At 40.8% G+C, this 16152-nt stretch overlaps 1 protein-coding gene across 3 annotated transcripts in view; it reads left to right on the top strand.

The window, feature by feature from the left end:
* LOC117411758 (dystrophin-related protein 2-like) overlaps window positions 1-16152 on the top strand; it is a 55691-nt gene that overhangs the window by 15487 nt on the left and 24052 nt on the right. Inside the window, exons 2-3 of one of the 3 annotated variants that reach the window (XM_058989338.1) lie at window positions 3996-4074; window positions 11994-12158. In XM_058989338.1, coding sequence (XP_058845321.1) covers window positions 12112-12158 — 47 coding nt within the window. In that variant the 5' untranslated portion in view covers window positions 3996-4074; window positions 11994-12111. Of the gene's footprint in view, window positions 1-3995; window positions 4075-10776; window positions 10883-11993; window positions 12159-16152 lie in introns of those variants that run through there. The other 2 variants (XM_034903152.2, XM_034903151.2) reach the window with 2 other exon arrangements.

Genomic DNA, 16152 nt, shown 5'->3' with positions numbered 1-16152 from the left:
GCATCCAATCAGAGCCATGCCTTCACCAACCTCACATCCTACTGTTTTTCAAGTTTTGGATGAACTACCTATAGCATCACAAGATTTACTCCATATCACAACAAACAGATAATGGTACCCATCTCTCATACATGGCACAGGGTTGTGATTTGAAGTTTCATTTTAGTACTGCTGTTTTGCACCATGATAACCACTGAACATCAAAAGCCTTTCATTGCATGTATTAGGACTCTGATCCCACAGAGATAAAACAAGCCAGCGACGGTTTCTGTGTCTGTATCCAATCCACATTCTCTTCTCAGTAGATCTTGGAAGCTGAGTAGGAGCAGACCTGGTCAATAATTGGACAAAAAAATCCCACAGGCTTTAGAAAGTGACCCCAGTGGCTTAGCTATGGGGTACTCCCTTCTATCCTGGCCATAACTCAACACACTCGGGGCTAAACGTTGTAGAATAGCACAGCACCAGTAGCTATTCTGCTCACAATGTACATTTTTCTACTGCTCATAACAGGGACAGCAGTACAGAAATTGAGATCTCCTCTACATTTTAAATTGTTTAATATATTTAATTATTTAAATAAATTTTATATAGCATTATAAAATGGCCGCTCTAGTGCACTGAGGTTTGAGATCTGTCCTCTAAATCACAAAAAAAACCAACATAACAACAAGTGCTCTGGCTTTTCTGCTCTGTACCACATCATGAATCGTTATTGCTGTTACCTGTTTGACAATGTGGGCCAATAATCCACACACTATCAGTGCACTAGAGCAGCCATTTTGAAACAGACTTAAAGTTATAAGTGTAAACAGTTGCTGTTAACAATGAAAATACAATACAGGTACATTATTTAAACAATTGTAGCAACACATGGGGATGTATAACGCTATATTTTTCGGAACCCCGCTACTTACTCTTTAAGACCCTGTTATCTCAGGATGAGTCATACAGCTTGGACGGTGCCAGTTCATGTCCAGGCTGTGCAAAGAGGCCGAACATTGCTGGGGACTCTGAAGGGGGCGTCACATTGGCTCTGACGCTCCCGGGGTGGAGGATGGGAAATCGGCAAGGATTGTTTCTCTTCATCACGCAACAGCGAACCCTACTGGCCAGACACCGAGCACATTCTGAGTGGATAAAAAGCAGGGCTGGTCTCTGTTCTCCGAGATCGGTAGCCCGTCCACCTCTGCTCTGGATTGCTCGACGGAAAAGCGATTCTGGCTTTAGGCTTGTGAGATCGGAGGATGCTCACATGGCCTCAGAACATCTGTGCTGTGTGGGGACTCGCTGCGGTGAGGAGAAAAAACAGAATTGGACATTCCAAAATAAATAAAAATAATAATTGGTCACTCTAAATTTATATTAAAAAAAGACCCTATGATCTTCCAAATCTTTGCCTCAGGAAGCATCTCTTGCCTAGTCTGGACAGTGGTCTCCAAGGAAACAGGAAATACACGATCAAAGGCATATCCGATATAAAAACATCAACTAAATAAATTCAGCAGGTTGCAAACTTCTCTCAGGAGGCCCTCTGCCTGTTTCTTATACATTTCAAGCAGTGCTAGCTTATTGGTTAATGCCACTTGTAATACAGCATTCTGGTGTTGTGTGATGTGTGTTTGCTTTGTGAGATTACAAAGTGCGGCAGTCTGTGGGGAACAGGATTTCAGATCTCTCGAAGTGCTAGCAGTGTTGAGGATGATATACTCACTCTGATTACACAGACTGGGTGAGCCTGTCCTGCTGAGAGACTCTTCTGAGTTGACTGCTGTCAGAGTCTTGCAGGCTCGATAGAGCAACGAACACCCAGAAAAGGAAACCTAGAATTTGTAACTGAGAAAACAGCTTACAATTTACACAGCCAAAACCACAGACTTAAAATGATTTGATTGCTATATTGAGATGGAAATATTTTGTCTGTTATGTTTTTATATGTCGTTGTTAATGTATGAGTTTAAGACCTCTTTATTTCTAGCGTGTTTCTGGACTGTTGCTTTATACAGAAAATTGGTCAGTATGACAGATGCTTTATTTCTTTTTCAGTTTTTTTTTGGAGTGGGAGCAAGTATTTTATGTTTCACACAGGAGGTGAAGTATTGTGTCTCTTAAAATTTGAGGCTAGAGTTCTGTGGCCCACTGGCAGAAAGCGTTGTGATGTTTTTGACATGCAAACTCGGAATCTCAAGGTCAGAGCATGCTGCACTAACATTTAAGGCAACAGTAACTTATTTTCCTCTGAAATCTGAAGATTCTGCTTCTGGAGTAGCTAGTCCCCAGGAATCTTTCAGAGATGAATGCCAGAAAACAGAATTCAACTTTTAACAGACCTACCTATTTATCTATATATTCCTAATACAGTAATATCCTGCTGCTGATATAGTGCTGGTGGTAGGGTTGACAGCACAGCTGACTTATACATTGGTTATATGGAGCCTTTTGACCCCTGGGGCACCATTCTGAATCTAGACTATGTTAAATGGTTGCCAATATACTGTGTAAAATCTGTTTGAAGGCTAATGTGTAATACATTCTGTGGTGCAATCAATCAACTTTTAGGGAATGTAAATAAACTGGATATGCAACAAAGTCTGCTTAATGGGGTCAACGGAACACTAAACTGTGGCAGTAACATAGCAAATCAGCAGCAAGGAATTACATACCAATCAATCAATCTTTATTTTATATAGTGCCTTTCATAGTGGACCACCATCACAAAGCACTTTGAATTACATACGTTTAGTGTGAAATTAAACATCACTTCGGAACAAAGCAAGCGAGTTCTACTACAAACCGATTTTTAGCTGTTTTTAATTGTTATGGTATTGGCAAATAATGGACCCAAAGCTTTTCAGCTTGAGCCTGGAGTGTTCCTCAACAGCCAGTGAAGTGTGTAGGACTTAAGCGCTAATCTTTTGCTGCTCCAGGCCCCCCTCCCTCACACGGTGTCCCCTGGCTCCGCAGGAAGCCCAGTGGAGCGAGCGGAGGCAGAGGCTGAGACTGAGCTGACGTGGCAGTCCCCTTGCCGGTGGCCTGGTCCTCTGGGGCTGCCTTTAATTTCCCTTTCAATTCCTGTCCTCCTCGCCACGCTCTATAATGTGATTGGAGCGGGGTGGCAGGTAGCAGACTGTAGACGTTGTTCTTCAAGAAGCTGGATCTGTGTTTGTGTGTGTGCTGGATTTTTATTCCAAGTCATGAAGCAGACATTCAGATGAGATTAACTGAACATTACATTTTTCTAGGTGGGAGACAGATGCTAACACAAGTGCTGTATTTATTTTATCATCACATATATCTGCGGTTTCCAACAGTATAGATGTATTAAAAAAAATAAAAACATAGATATGTTTTGCCCATTGCAAAGCAGAGCAGATATAAAAACTAAAACAAAAACTAGCTGAAAACAAAAACCCAGTGTCCATAAATGAAACTGGCTTGTCCAGAGTTCCAGCGGTTATTCCTATCATAGTTGTCACTGACATTGAAATTGGCACACAAAAGAATACCCCAGAATTTACCTTATTGTATATAATATTTCTCTTAGGTTTTTCTATAATTCTAATATAGCGATAGACTTGAAGGCAGGAGGAAGGGGGAGGGGAGCTTATTGTTAAGACTATTGAACCTCATTAGTAAATTAATTATCTTCAAGAGGATGGGTGGAGAAGGTGATATTATCATGCCTGTGAAACCTTCAAGATAGTCTGAGTTATGACATAGTAATGACATAGGGGTGTCTAATCCGGAGGAGGCCATGTTCTGTGTTCTTCAGGAACTAAGGTGTGCTAAGACACCGTGGAGAGCACATACAGCAGCATGTCATTCAGTATTCATCACACAACCCCATAGCGCTTAACTCCTGAGTCCTAATCCCTCCATTAAATAAAGTGCAGGGATGGTAGCTCAGTTCATTTGCTTACACTGTCTCTTCCAGGGCTTTGTTTTAAGCAGTTATTGCAAATGTATCCTAATTATGTGATGCTCTCAATCCCCAGGTAATGATCTGGGACTTCAGAACTCATCATCACACTGGTCACAGAAGACTGATTCTATTAGGGACTAGTCAGGGGACGGGTATGTATGTGTGTCGTGTGTATATCAAACCATATCTCTGAGGCATTCAGAGACATAAACTGAGTGAGTGGCCTGGATTGAGTTTGTTAGGGGTGGTGTTTCTTTTAAGGGTACTTCAATAAGTGAAAGTCTCTTTCACATAATTTTTTTTTAATTAATTTTTTTACATATTTTGTAATCGCAATCTAAAATATGTAGCTGCAGTTTATCAGGGTAGGGTACAGGACTACAGGTTGATGAAACCAACCTCTAAACTCTCGACAGATAACCCCTCGAAACCTGTCAATAAACCACAATTACAAAATCCAACTGTGAAAAATCACCACCTCACTTTTTGGCCTTGACTGGAGCAGAGTGATGCTCAAATTGCCTTCCTGTATACCGATGAGCACCTAAATACCAGGCTAAATGAAGACTGGGCTAAATGACAAAACGTGTCAGCCCAACATGTTGTAATGGGCTTCTGCACCGTAGTTGACTCAACAATAAAGAATGATTTATAACAAGAGCTGTCCTGACTGAATGCAGCTACTGGAGTCATACATCAGTCTTTACTACACAGTGGACTATATTTCACTTTGCATGTGCTGTGTAGTTGCTCTTAGCCTTCCTGCTAGCAGGTTGTATCCTATCTCAACATCAGCAGTGCCACCTGTTACAGATCGTGCAGAATGTAAAGGTGGAGAGTATTAAATTGCCAATGTCTGTGACCCAACTAAGGATAGCAGTGGAGGAGTTATGGGGGAGATTTGAAATTGAACAAATAAGGCGAATTCATCAGGGGGTGATGCTTTCAGCAAAGTTTTCTGATCATGTCACAGTGCAGTGTCTGCCGGGTTTCTTTTATTTGCGTTTCGGCTGCATCGATCGAGACTGAGACCAACGTAAGCTGGATTTCAGAGCAGTTCTTTAACAGTGAAAGGATTTAGGACACAGCGCTGGTTTAAATTGCTTTTCTAGCCAGTGATTTTCGATCTCTGTCACGACTTTAACCCAGGGTCTGCGTTGAACAAGCGGTGAGAGCAGTATATAACACTTCAGCAACTTTCTGATCATGTTCCTCACCCTGCTGATTAAGGGTATTTTTGCAGGAGAGTCCAGCGTGCCCTGTCTCCTTGCTGGAGGGAATAAAGACGCTTTTCCACGATGGCCTTTTGTTCAGGCATTCAGTTTCCAAAGTGTTTCCCTAGACTGAGCAATTTAAAATGCAGAGAACATGGGAGGGGGTCATAGGGCCCTATCTTGTAGCAAGTGTAAAGACCAAGGCACATTTTCATAATATTGTTGTAATGGTAAAAAAACAAGTATGAAACAAATTTAAGAAAGACGCAGTAATGTTATTCTTCTGAGTAGCTGCTTGCTGTTTTTTGTACCTTTTGTTGTGTTACTTCCAGTATATCGGACAGTCAATTAAGTGGGTCCAGACTGTATTTTTTATTCTATTTCGTTAGGTTCATAATTACACAAAACAAACAGGACAGAATAGCAAAAAACATCAACTCTCTCCCTAGTCTCCCTCACAGACCCCGCCCCCAAGCCCCCAGTACAACACATTAGGAACGCAGGATGCACGCTCAATGGTTTATTGTATGTCTGCTGTGTTAATAAAGGGCTGCATCTTTAACATGAGGAGAAATGTGTTGAACTGGCGCCAGGATTCCTGTTTCCAGTTTTAAAGTGTTGTGTTTGGTTGGTCACTTTGTAAGTGTGGGGTTTGTAACTGTGAGGATCTATTCTATATTTGACTTCTTCCCTTTTTTAAATTAGCATTGCCTTAGTCTGTAATAATGAAGCTTTCCCAGTTGTTCATTTCAACAATTTCCAGACAGCTAGTTAGATGAATTCAGGGGGCATTTGCCTGTTTTCATAATTCTGAGCCCTGGTGCAGTACAGTATATAAAGAGAAAGAGGCACGTCAGTGTGACTTTATGAAGCTGTTTGTATTCTCTCCACCTTCCATTTGTCAGCCTGTCTGCGGCGCTTGTGTGTTAGAAATAATTATGTGTAAGTGTGGCTGACATCTCGCCGCTCCTTCCCGGTTGGGGACAGGCAGTGCTGTGAAGAGAGGAGTCCTGCCTTCGCCCGCGCTGCTGATGGAGAGCTGATTTCAAGCTGTTCCTGACTTCTCTGATCTTCAAAGCCAGCAGACTCTCTCTCCAAAGTCGGAAAAAAATGAAACGAATTGGCTCCCTTCAGGCAGAAACGCCATCAATGGCCTGATCCGGAGGATTTGTTATTTAAATTACTTTTCTTTTTTTTATAAATTTGATTTTGCTTTAGCTGGAGAGGTTATGAAATCTCATTTGCAGTAGCATTTTGGCTGAGACAGCAACGGCACCACGCTGAGACACATCGGAAAAGGTTACTCAGCCAGCTAAAATCAAACACACTGCACAAATCTGTCAGATTTCAATCTGTCTCGCATTCTGAAAACTAGCACAAGCAGCAATTTTTATATAGGACATGACATTTTTTTTGTAATGACTGCACAAGGTATGTATGGAAACCAGGATTGAGTTCCGAATGAGGCCTGTGTGTCTTGTCACTGTGTCTAAGTCTGTGCCCCTCAAATATAAACCTGGACTTTATACATTGGGAATTCCAATTGAACCCTGAAGTTTCAACAGTTTTCCACTGAACTGCGTTCATAACACACAGACCTTGACAAGCAGAGTAGTATGGAGGCAAGGGACGGAGTAGCCTTTAGGGTCAGGCTCAGCGAGACAGAAGCTAGGCTCAGACTGGTATATTTTGAGGATGGTTTCCATATAAAGCAGGTAATAGACATCCGCTACAGGGCTCTTTATGTCCCCTGATGTTATCTTTTACTTGCCATCTGTTTTTCAGCAGCATTGAAAAATGGACTCCTGACTTTATAATCGCCTTTTATGTATGCGTCAAGGGGGATCAAGATGTATACATTTTGATATTTTCCGTAGCTAAATATAATTACAAATTACGCTCATTACCTCAAAAGCTGTGTCAGTGGCTATGTAGAAACTTTTCAATTAATCCAACAAATATACCTGGTCTGATTTCAAGAGCCGAAGGTTTATTTATCTCTACTTATAAAAGGTTAAGTCAACAATAAGCTCTGAAAATGCAGTTCTAAACGACCCCCCTCCTCCTCGCCCACTAACAGCATGCCTGAGTTGCTGCTGTACCAAGAATGTGAGTAGGAGGATTGCATTGTGGGAAATATGTCAAGAAGCATGGAGAGAAGGTCTTGCCAAGGGAATCTTTGTTCAGCAATGCAGTTTTAGAACATGTTCACCATACAGAGCAACACATGTTGTTTACAAAAAATTTAAAGAGAATGTCTCCCATTACTGAGGACCTTCAGTCCTGAGCTGAGGTTATTAATCATCACTGTTCCCCCCTGTGCTGCACCCAGGAACTAAATGGAACATGGAGCCTGCAATTGTAGCCTTGTATCCCATGTATCTATATAAAAAGAACAGGAGCTTACACAGCACCATCAGATCCAAACAGCCTCTAGCTACTGTCTAGTACCATGAAATAAAATGAATGAATGAAAATAATTTGTTCATCTTGAGTTTAGATTACCACTAGTTATATCCTTTGTCTCTTTGTCACTGCCGCTCTACTCGGCTCACCAACCATCTGGAATGATGGTTTCAGGGCTTAAATTCACCACCACGGGATAGACAGGAGAGAACTAGCCCAGTCTCCACATTGTTGAGTCCAATTTATCCCGCTGTCTGGGTCAGTGACTCACTAAGGTGAATCCCTGTGGCACACCATGAATTAAACATTATTCATGCCTGCTAAAGCAGGCTCCTGACTCAGGGGTGACACATTGGTCTTAAGGCATATGTCCATACGAGAAGGTTCCAGAAAGAGTGGTGAGAGACGGATGCCTGATGTGATCTTATCATATAGGGTCGGCTGGTCCTGCTCTGAGAGTTGCTGTGCCAGGAACCCTCTGTGGACACTAGAACATTAATAAATGACAAGCAGCCTCATGGGAAGCACTTTGCAAAGGGTGGCAGCTGCAGCTGGAGAGATAAGAGCCTGGTCTTGTGGGACCTGTTTCACCTTGGCCTTCTTAAGGAAACACTACCTTGTGGCTGCTGCACTACAAGGAGTTCTCATGTCTCTCTGCTCTTCTGATTCATCTGTATTGATTTTAACTTGCCCAGGCTTTACTTTAATGGGCACTTGTTTATTGAGTGTTAACAGCTAGCTTACTAACATGTTGACAAACGTCACTGTTCATTTTTTGTCAATGGTTAGTGTACATATACTGTTGTGTTTCTAAACTTTTAAAAAGCAGGGAACATGACTTTAAGCAACTTTCAACCCCATTTCATCACTACATGCTAAACATTAACAAATAAGGAAATGGATCTGTCAATATGCTTGTAAGCCAGTTATTAATAAACAATACCAGTATTGGAAGTTCAGCTGCAAAGTTGCGAGGGGAGCAATGAACACAGTTTATAAAAGAGATGTTTCACCCTTGGTGACTACATTGTTTATATGAGCTGAGTTTTCTATTTGTATCTCGTTTCTAAATGGTATTGGATCTTTGCGCTACTAAAGGCTCGAAAGACCGGTGGGATGCCCCTGTTGATTTAGTCTAATCTGGAACGATCATGTCATTTCTGTCTTTTATTTGTTTGGGGACTAAGTGAGATGAGTTCTCATGCAGGCTGCTTGGCGATGACATTGCTAACTCTCCTTCAGTTAGCCCTATCGATACTCCCTATCAGCACATGCACAGAGCTGCACAAATGCATTCATGCATATATATATACACGTCATATACATCCTCTCACATCCTCTGGACATACAACAGAGATACCATCTCCCAACCATCTTTAGCCACATGGTGTTTTGAAAAATCCATTTTTTATACCAAAGGTAAACAGTAACACTTTAAAGGGTTAGTGATCTGTAATACTGTTAGACAAACGTTTTGACAAGAAGTGTATTGTCACCCCGATGGGCTGTTTTTTCACAGCTTTTAGCATTTTAAAAATACAAATTTCAACTGTACAATGATAAGGAAGTGGAAATGATACTGAAGCTGAACCCCTCCATCACCACGTTACACACACACACGTATACACATACACACACACACACACACACACAAAGTAAATTATGTCTTTATAAGCAAGTAAAATGGCATGTATTTAGAGCTGCCATTCTTTAGATGAATTGTATGGACCCCTACATGGACACTGATGAAGACTTTGATGCTTGTCCAGATATAATTCAGACGTGTGCCGTATGTTATAAATGACATGCTTGACAAAGGGAGAGTGACAGACTGTCTTTCACTGGCAACGCAAACCCGTAGCAGGGAGGTATCTGGGTCAGAGCGGTCTCCAAACAGAGAACCTCAAGGAGGTTTTGTTTTGCTTGTCGTCTCCGATTTAGTCTGAAAGCGCTGCCTTGCCCTGCCGGAGCTCCTGTCGGAGCTCCTGTCCCTCTTTCAGTGGGGTCAAGGCGCTGTCCTGGGAGATTCGGCCTCGCACAGAGAGTCGCAGTAACCCATCCCGAGTGCCCCCTGCTATGTGCAACCAGGAGTCAGATAGCCGGGCGGGACTCTTGTAAATTTGAGCAACCCCTCGTCTGCTCTGATCTGACACTGCTTACGGCGAAATTGAAGCGCTGCATTGAAGAGCTAATTCTGTCTGTCAGCTGTGTTGCTCACTGGGCTCAGCTTACTTGGCAGGCTCAATGGGCTGAAGCTACAGGCATCCTCAGCCTCCCGCACTGTTACTCCCCCAGGTTCTTATCTTTAAAGGGGAGCAGGATTTCCTTAACGTATTGGCAGCCTTGCTTTACAGAACTGTACTTTAACCCTTAAGTGCCTAGTGTGTGTAATGGTGTACAATACATTGTTTTGTTATTTTTATCTGTCACTAAACCTGTGGTGTATGTCAGGTGTGCTTCCATTAGATGGTGCTGTCGAGCATGGCTCATGCAAGACGTGTACCTCAGTATCTGTCAACGATTGTTCTTTTCACAATCGATAATGGGGCATGATGCTAAGTCGTACATTACTTTTTTTTTTTTTTTTTTTGCTTGGCCACTTTCTTAGTGGCCCCTGACCATTACCATGTCTTGCCAGTCATTATTACCATAAATTCATTTTTAGTTTAATTTTGCAATGTTTTATGGCCAGTTCTGTCTTCATACAGTATAAATCCCTAAACCATTTTTGGTGCTGTTTTGAAATTTTTACCTGACAAAGAATTACAAAAACACTATAATAATAATAATAATAATAATAATAATAATAATAATAATAATAATTTAAAATTAAGTCAATAATAATTATAGAAAACTTGAGAAACATAAAATAGAAAAAGAAACCTATAGCAAAAATATATAAATGTTTATAAATGGCCTGTAATAATCAGAAAACATTTAGGTATTCTATACTTCCTATTGGTATCCTCTCTTGGACGTCAGTGAGCCCAGTCCACACAATCTAACTCAGTGTTTAAAGGAAACCTTTTCAGTGCCTTGCGAATGCTTGCCTGCCTGCCTCCCTGCCTGCCTGGCTGTTCATTGCAGAAGCAGGTTGGAGTGATTTGGAATGTTGCGGACAATGGTTGAATTCAGGAGCGAACTCTGGGTCCTACCGCCCCCTAGATTCCTTTCCCAGAAAAACAAAAATTAAACAACGTTCCACCCCTGCCAAGCTTGGTCAACAAATGTTCTGGAAAGTCTGGGAGGAAATCACCCTGCTGGTAACAGCAATCCATTACAGCAGACCTTACATGGCTTTTGGACTTGAGTTGAGAGCTTTATTGGTTTTGACATAGAGGTAAGTTATTACATTCATCGAGTCTGCGTCTATGAATTCCATTTGTAGTAGATTCTGAAACAAGGGAACTCTGGGATTCCTGGGTTCAAGGTGGGGTCAGCAGTAGCTGATAGCTGCCTTTCTTGGCTGGCTCAGTACTTCATTTGAACACAGCCAGAGATGAATTCTCTGAAATGGTATGGAGTCAGTGGGTTATTGAGGTTAATACCCTGCAGCATCAGTTTGTATCTGCCATTTAAGGTAATTGTGTTTTGTGCCACCAAGGGCAATATGTATGTACTGCTTTCTTAAAGAAAAACAGCAACTCAAAGTTAAACAGTGACATCTTAAAGGGAAAGTGGTTTTTGCCAGTTTTTCCTGTCGTTCATTCACAAATGATGAACATGTATTAACTTGGAGATGTTGCTCATTCATAAAGGAAGTGTGATAATTATACTATCGAGTGCTCTACTTGCACGCTTGAAGAATTGCAGTCTACAGCAGACTGGGGCTTGGAAGGGAAACTGTTTAATGAAAAGAATGAATTTGTTTCAAGAGGAATGAACTGTGCTACAGTCGATTACTCGTCATGAGCAATGATACGCGAGTGTCTCAATACAAGATGGACCGGAGCCTACAGACAGACGGGAATGCTACATACTGTACATAGTGAATACATGCATTGTAATTTGCGAGTCCTGGATTTTATTCTTCTGAACATTGCTAGTAAAAGAAACGTCAGTGATATTGGGAATAACTTCTAGTCAAAACCTTTGTCATTGAATTTTCTTTTAGTATTTCAAAATGAACCACAATTGAGTGTTTAATAGTTACTGATGGAAATTTGCAGGGGGTGTTTTGGTGAGGCTCATGTATGGCTCAAGTTCTTTTTTTTTCTTTTTACTTTTGTGAGTGGTGGAATTTGAGCCATTTAAGAGAATTACATCATTTCATTTTATAACATACCTTGTATTATAGTACAGTGACTTCATGGTTTACTAATCAAACAGTATACAATCAATCTGGGAAAGGTTTGTATTGTGTTTTAGGTTTCTTAAATTGGAAATAACCAGTTAAATAACCAGTAGAAAGTATATCATGTAAGCTCACCCAGTCCCTCTTGTCTGTGCAGCTGGGAGGCTGTTGTTCCCAGGATGACAGCTGCCGCTGTGGGAGCGGAGCGAGGTCCCTGAAGGACAGGAACCGAGCAGAGAGAAAGCGGAGAGCCCCGGCGGGACCCACTCGCCAAGATGAACCTCTGCTGGAGCGAAATCAAGCGCAAATCCCACAGCATCAGGTAAAACCTCCCAGGGTCCGTGATTCAAGAGTGGAGGGGAGTGAGTGAGTGGTGGTGTGAGGGACTTTGTGATTACAATACCATTCTTTAAAGGCTCAATCATTAAATCCGGCTGTGGCTGATTGGTTAGCAGGGTTTTGTATTCAAAACTGCACACATCACTGGAAAACAACGAGACATACCAGGGACCTTACTGTATCCCTAAGAGACTTGTCAGGCGGCCCTACACACTCTTCACAGTGTGGTACACATTTTCTTTGTTGGGTGTGTGATTGTTTGTATGAAAGATTGCTGGAGTGATCTGAAAATGTGTGGCTTCATAATGGTGTTATAACAAAAGTGTTCCCCAAAAAGCCTGAACAGCTACACACTGACTATTAGCAGGTCTATGATCATAATGATTTGCTGGTGCACATTAGTGTGAGCTGTTGAGCTAGGCCAACTCTCTTCTTGGTTAAAATGCTGTCAGCCATGAGATTTACAAATGAACAATTACATTAAATAATCATTTGCATAAAACTGTTTATTTTGAGGTCACTGCCTCGGAGCAGAGCTGTAAATGACACGCACATTCTTTCAGTCCAGCGAGAGACATTTTTGAAATGTTTGCAGAGCCTCATGTCCAGTCCAGCTGTGTGTGGGTGCTCTGTCAGCAGAGAATTCCCTTCATTGTTACAGGAGGTTTGATTCGCATAGCAGCCAAAGGGAGATGAGGCTGAGGTCAGCAACAAGAAAAGCACTGAACTGCCCATACTGCAGTTGTGTTTCCAACCTTGAGAAAAACTATTCACAGTTTTGATGGTACTGTAAAAGCCAGTTATCTTAGTGTGTGACATTTCCATTTTTAATGAGTGCTGCTTGCGAATGCTTTTCATTTTGTTAGCATTGTTGTCCTTGTGGGTGAGGATATCTTTGCTCTTCACTGTATTTTTTTTTACTGGAATTGGAGGTAGGTCATCACATTCCAGAATTCCAAAGAAAAAATAAAGTAAACATGACAGGAGATGTAATAAGAGTGAAGAGGATCTTGCTATGACTAGATACCATGAATATTTCTTAAAGGGGCATTTTCACTTTGACACATACAAACTTCAGTCCTATACAGCACTGACCGAAGCCACCAAACTTGCAAAATTTGAAATAGCTTATAAGTTGTGTCCATTTTTACCCTAGTGTCTTGTTTAAGCAAGTCATAATTGTAATTCACTATTACGTTTCCCGGTTGTCTTTCCTTGGGCTATGCTACCTGTATCATCTACAGCATATTTCATTAGCTGTGTTTTGTTGTGGGTTTGTTTCCCAGCATTTGAATTAAAGGAAGAAATCACTAGACCCAACATGAACCCTCAAGGGCGCCACAGGCCATGGTTCGTAGTGATGAAAAAACACACAGCTTGTTTCTTAGTCCTTAATTACACACTGCCCCTTGATAAGACCTCTTTATAAACTCCCACAGTACAGTGTTTGTTGCAAGATTAGACGGATACAAGTTTTTCAGAGTAATAACCTGGTAACACTTTGAGGCTTCCAGCTAAGGAGATACAACCATTATTCTGCTTATATATACCACCTCTTTAACTTGCAATAACCGCATGGTCGGTAATGCAAAGAAAGAGCTCTGCAAGGCATTCACTATGTGTGTGTGTGTGTGTGTGTATATATATATATATATATATATACATAGTGAATTTGTGATTTGGGTCTATTTTGTAGAACTGGGGGAAATACTAGAGAAGTCATTTTATATACAATGATATACAGTATTCATAAAGTTGTAAAATCTATGCACTTTATGGTATTTATAACATGGCATGATGTTGCTCTGAAGGCTGTCTTCATAAAATATTAGCTTGCCAGTCAGTGCATTGCAGTACTTTGCATTTATGTTTTATTAAAAGGATCCTGAATCGGAAATCTGTGCAGAATGAAAACTCTTAAAACGACCATACATAATTCATAATAGCCCTGCATTTACACAGGCAGAAAGCTTTACCTGTTGTGGGTCAGTAGGCTCCATGTCCTGGACAGCAGTTCCCCAGGGAGTTCCTGGCATATGCGATTCCTCATGGTCCTGTTTTGCTGTCCCTCTCCCTGCTGTTGTTAGCTCCTGGCAACAACAATGAGCATTTATGGACAATGCATACCATTATGTAAGCATTGCATACATAGGGTTTAAAAACAAACACATTATATTAGTTTAGTAGCACACACGCACACACGCACGCACATACGCACGCACGCACGCACGCACACACACACACAAAAACATCCATCTGATACTATTTAGTGTCTATTTATTATTATTATTATTATTATTTATTTCTTAGCAGACGCCCTTATCCAGGGCGACTTACAATTGTTACAAGATATCACATTATTTTTACATACAATTACCCATTTATACAGTTAGGTTTTTACTGAAGCAATCTAGGTAAAGTACCTTGCTCAAGGGTACAACAGCAGTGTCCCCCACTGGGGATTGAACCCACAACCCTCCGGTCAAGTGTCCAGAGCCCTAACCACTACTCCACTTTAATATCTATTCGGATAAGAAATGCAAACTTTTACCATCAGAGGATTATTTATACATGTATAAGATATGCTGCTTTGTGGTACATTGTGATAATAATACTAATAATATGGTGTATTGTGTAAACCCTCTCATTCGTGTGAATTTTGCTATTTAATCTCTAACTTACATGGCTGATATTTGCACTGTGCTGTATATTACTTAACATTGTGCCCTTATTCATTTTCTTGTACATCTCTTAAATAGCCATTGTAAAGTTTTACAGTGTATTCTGTAGTGCTGCTGCAGAGTTAACCAAGATAATGTGGATACAACCCTGTAATGATTAGCCAGTTAGTTTAAAATAAGGTGTGCTGAGGTCAGTTCACTCCAACTCCAATTAGACTAAGACTGTGATAGCAAAAGCTTTTGACTGATTTTCCAACACAATACAAGGTAAAGAAAGACATGTCTATACAGCTTCTCTCTCTATCTGTCTATCGCTCACACTCTATCTATCTCTATCTCTCTCTTTCTCTCTGAAACCTTTTTTCGGTTTATCACAAGCAGTGAACCCGATGAAACTCATCAGATTCACAGCTAGAGCCTGAAAAACGTTGTACCACCAGGCAAAGAGAGAATATAACCGTTCCACCTTTTTTAACTTGTGTCTGGTTGCAAAGCATGTATTGATAAGACTATTAGCTTTTTCAAAACATCTCTTTTAGAAGCTGAAGGTATGGGCACACACAACACTTCAAACAGCCTCTGAGACAGCATGTTAGCCATTAATACAGCTTTTTTATTTCAGAAAATATCAGGCACTGCACCTCTTTAGTGTGTGAATGCATGCATGCATTATGAGCCTACAAGGGTTTGAGTGTGCGCTAACACTTTAGTTTACTTAACCATGAACTTACATGTAATTACCAATATTTCCAACGACACTACTGGTGGAATAAGTGTGTAATTACATGGAAAGGACCTGTGCCATTGTCTCATTAGATGCCATTTCCATGTAACTGTATGGTAGTTACCATGTAAGAAGACACACCACTGGTAATTACATAGTTGTTACATTGTAATTCCATGGCTGTTCTTGCCCTTTAGTATAGAGTGCTTCAGTGAGTGTTATTGTATTATTATTATTATTATTATTATTATTATTATTATTATTATTATTATTATTTATTTCTTAGCAGATGCCCTTATCCAGGGCGACTTACAATTGTTACAAGATATCACATTATTATTATTATAAGTACACATGGATTGGCTGGTTTTTATTTTTGTGTAGACAATATAAGTAATTGTACCAGCTCTGTGTACAAAGGCGTAAAGCACTTATTCCAGAGCTGCTGCTCTCATATCTTGTATTATTAGTCCCTTCCTCATTGTACTCAACGTCTACATTCAAGCACGTTGCTGGCAGGTGCCATTATAGCTTCCCATTTGCATTATAAAACACAGTATGAATCATTTGCT

The sequence above is a fragment of the Acipenser ruthenus genome, chromosome 16 (assembly GCF_902713425.1).
Source record: "Acipenser ruthenus chromosome 16, fAciRut3.2 maternal haplotype, whole genome shotgun sequence".
Classification (NCBI taxonomy): domain Eukaryota; kingdom Metazoa; phylum Chordata; class Actinopteri; order Acipenseriformes; family Acipenseridae; genus Acipenser; species Acipenser ruthenus.
Note: the sequence above shows the minus strand (reverse complement) of the source record. Positions and strands in the feature narration are given on the sequence as shown.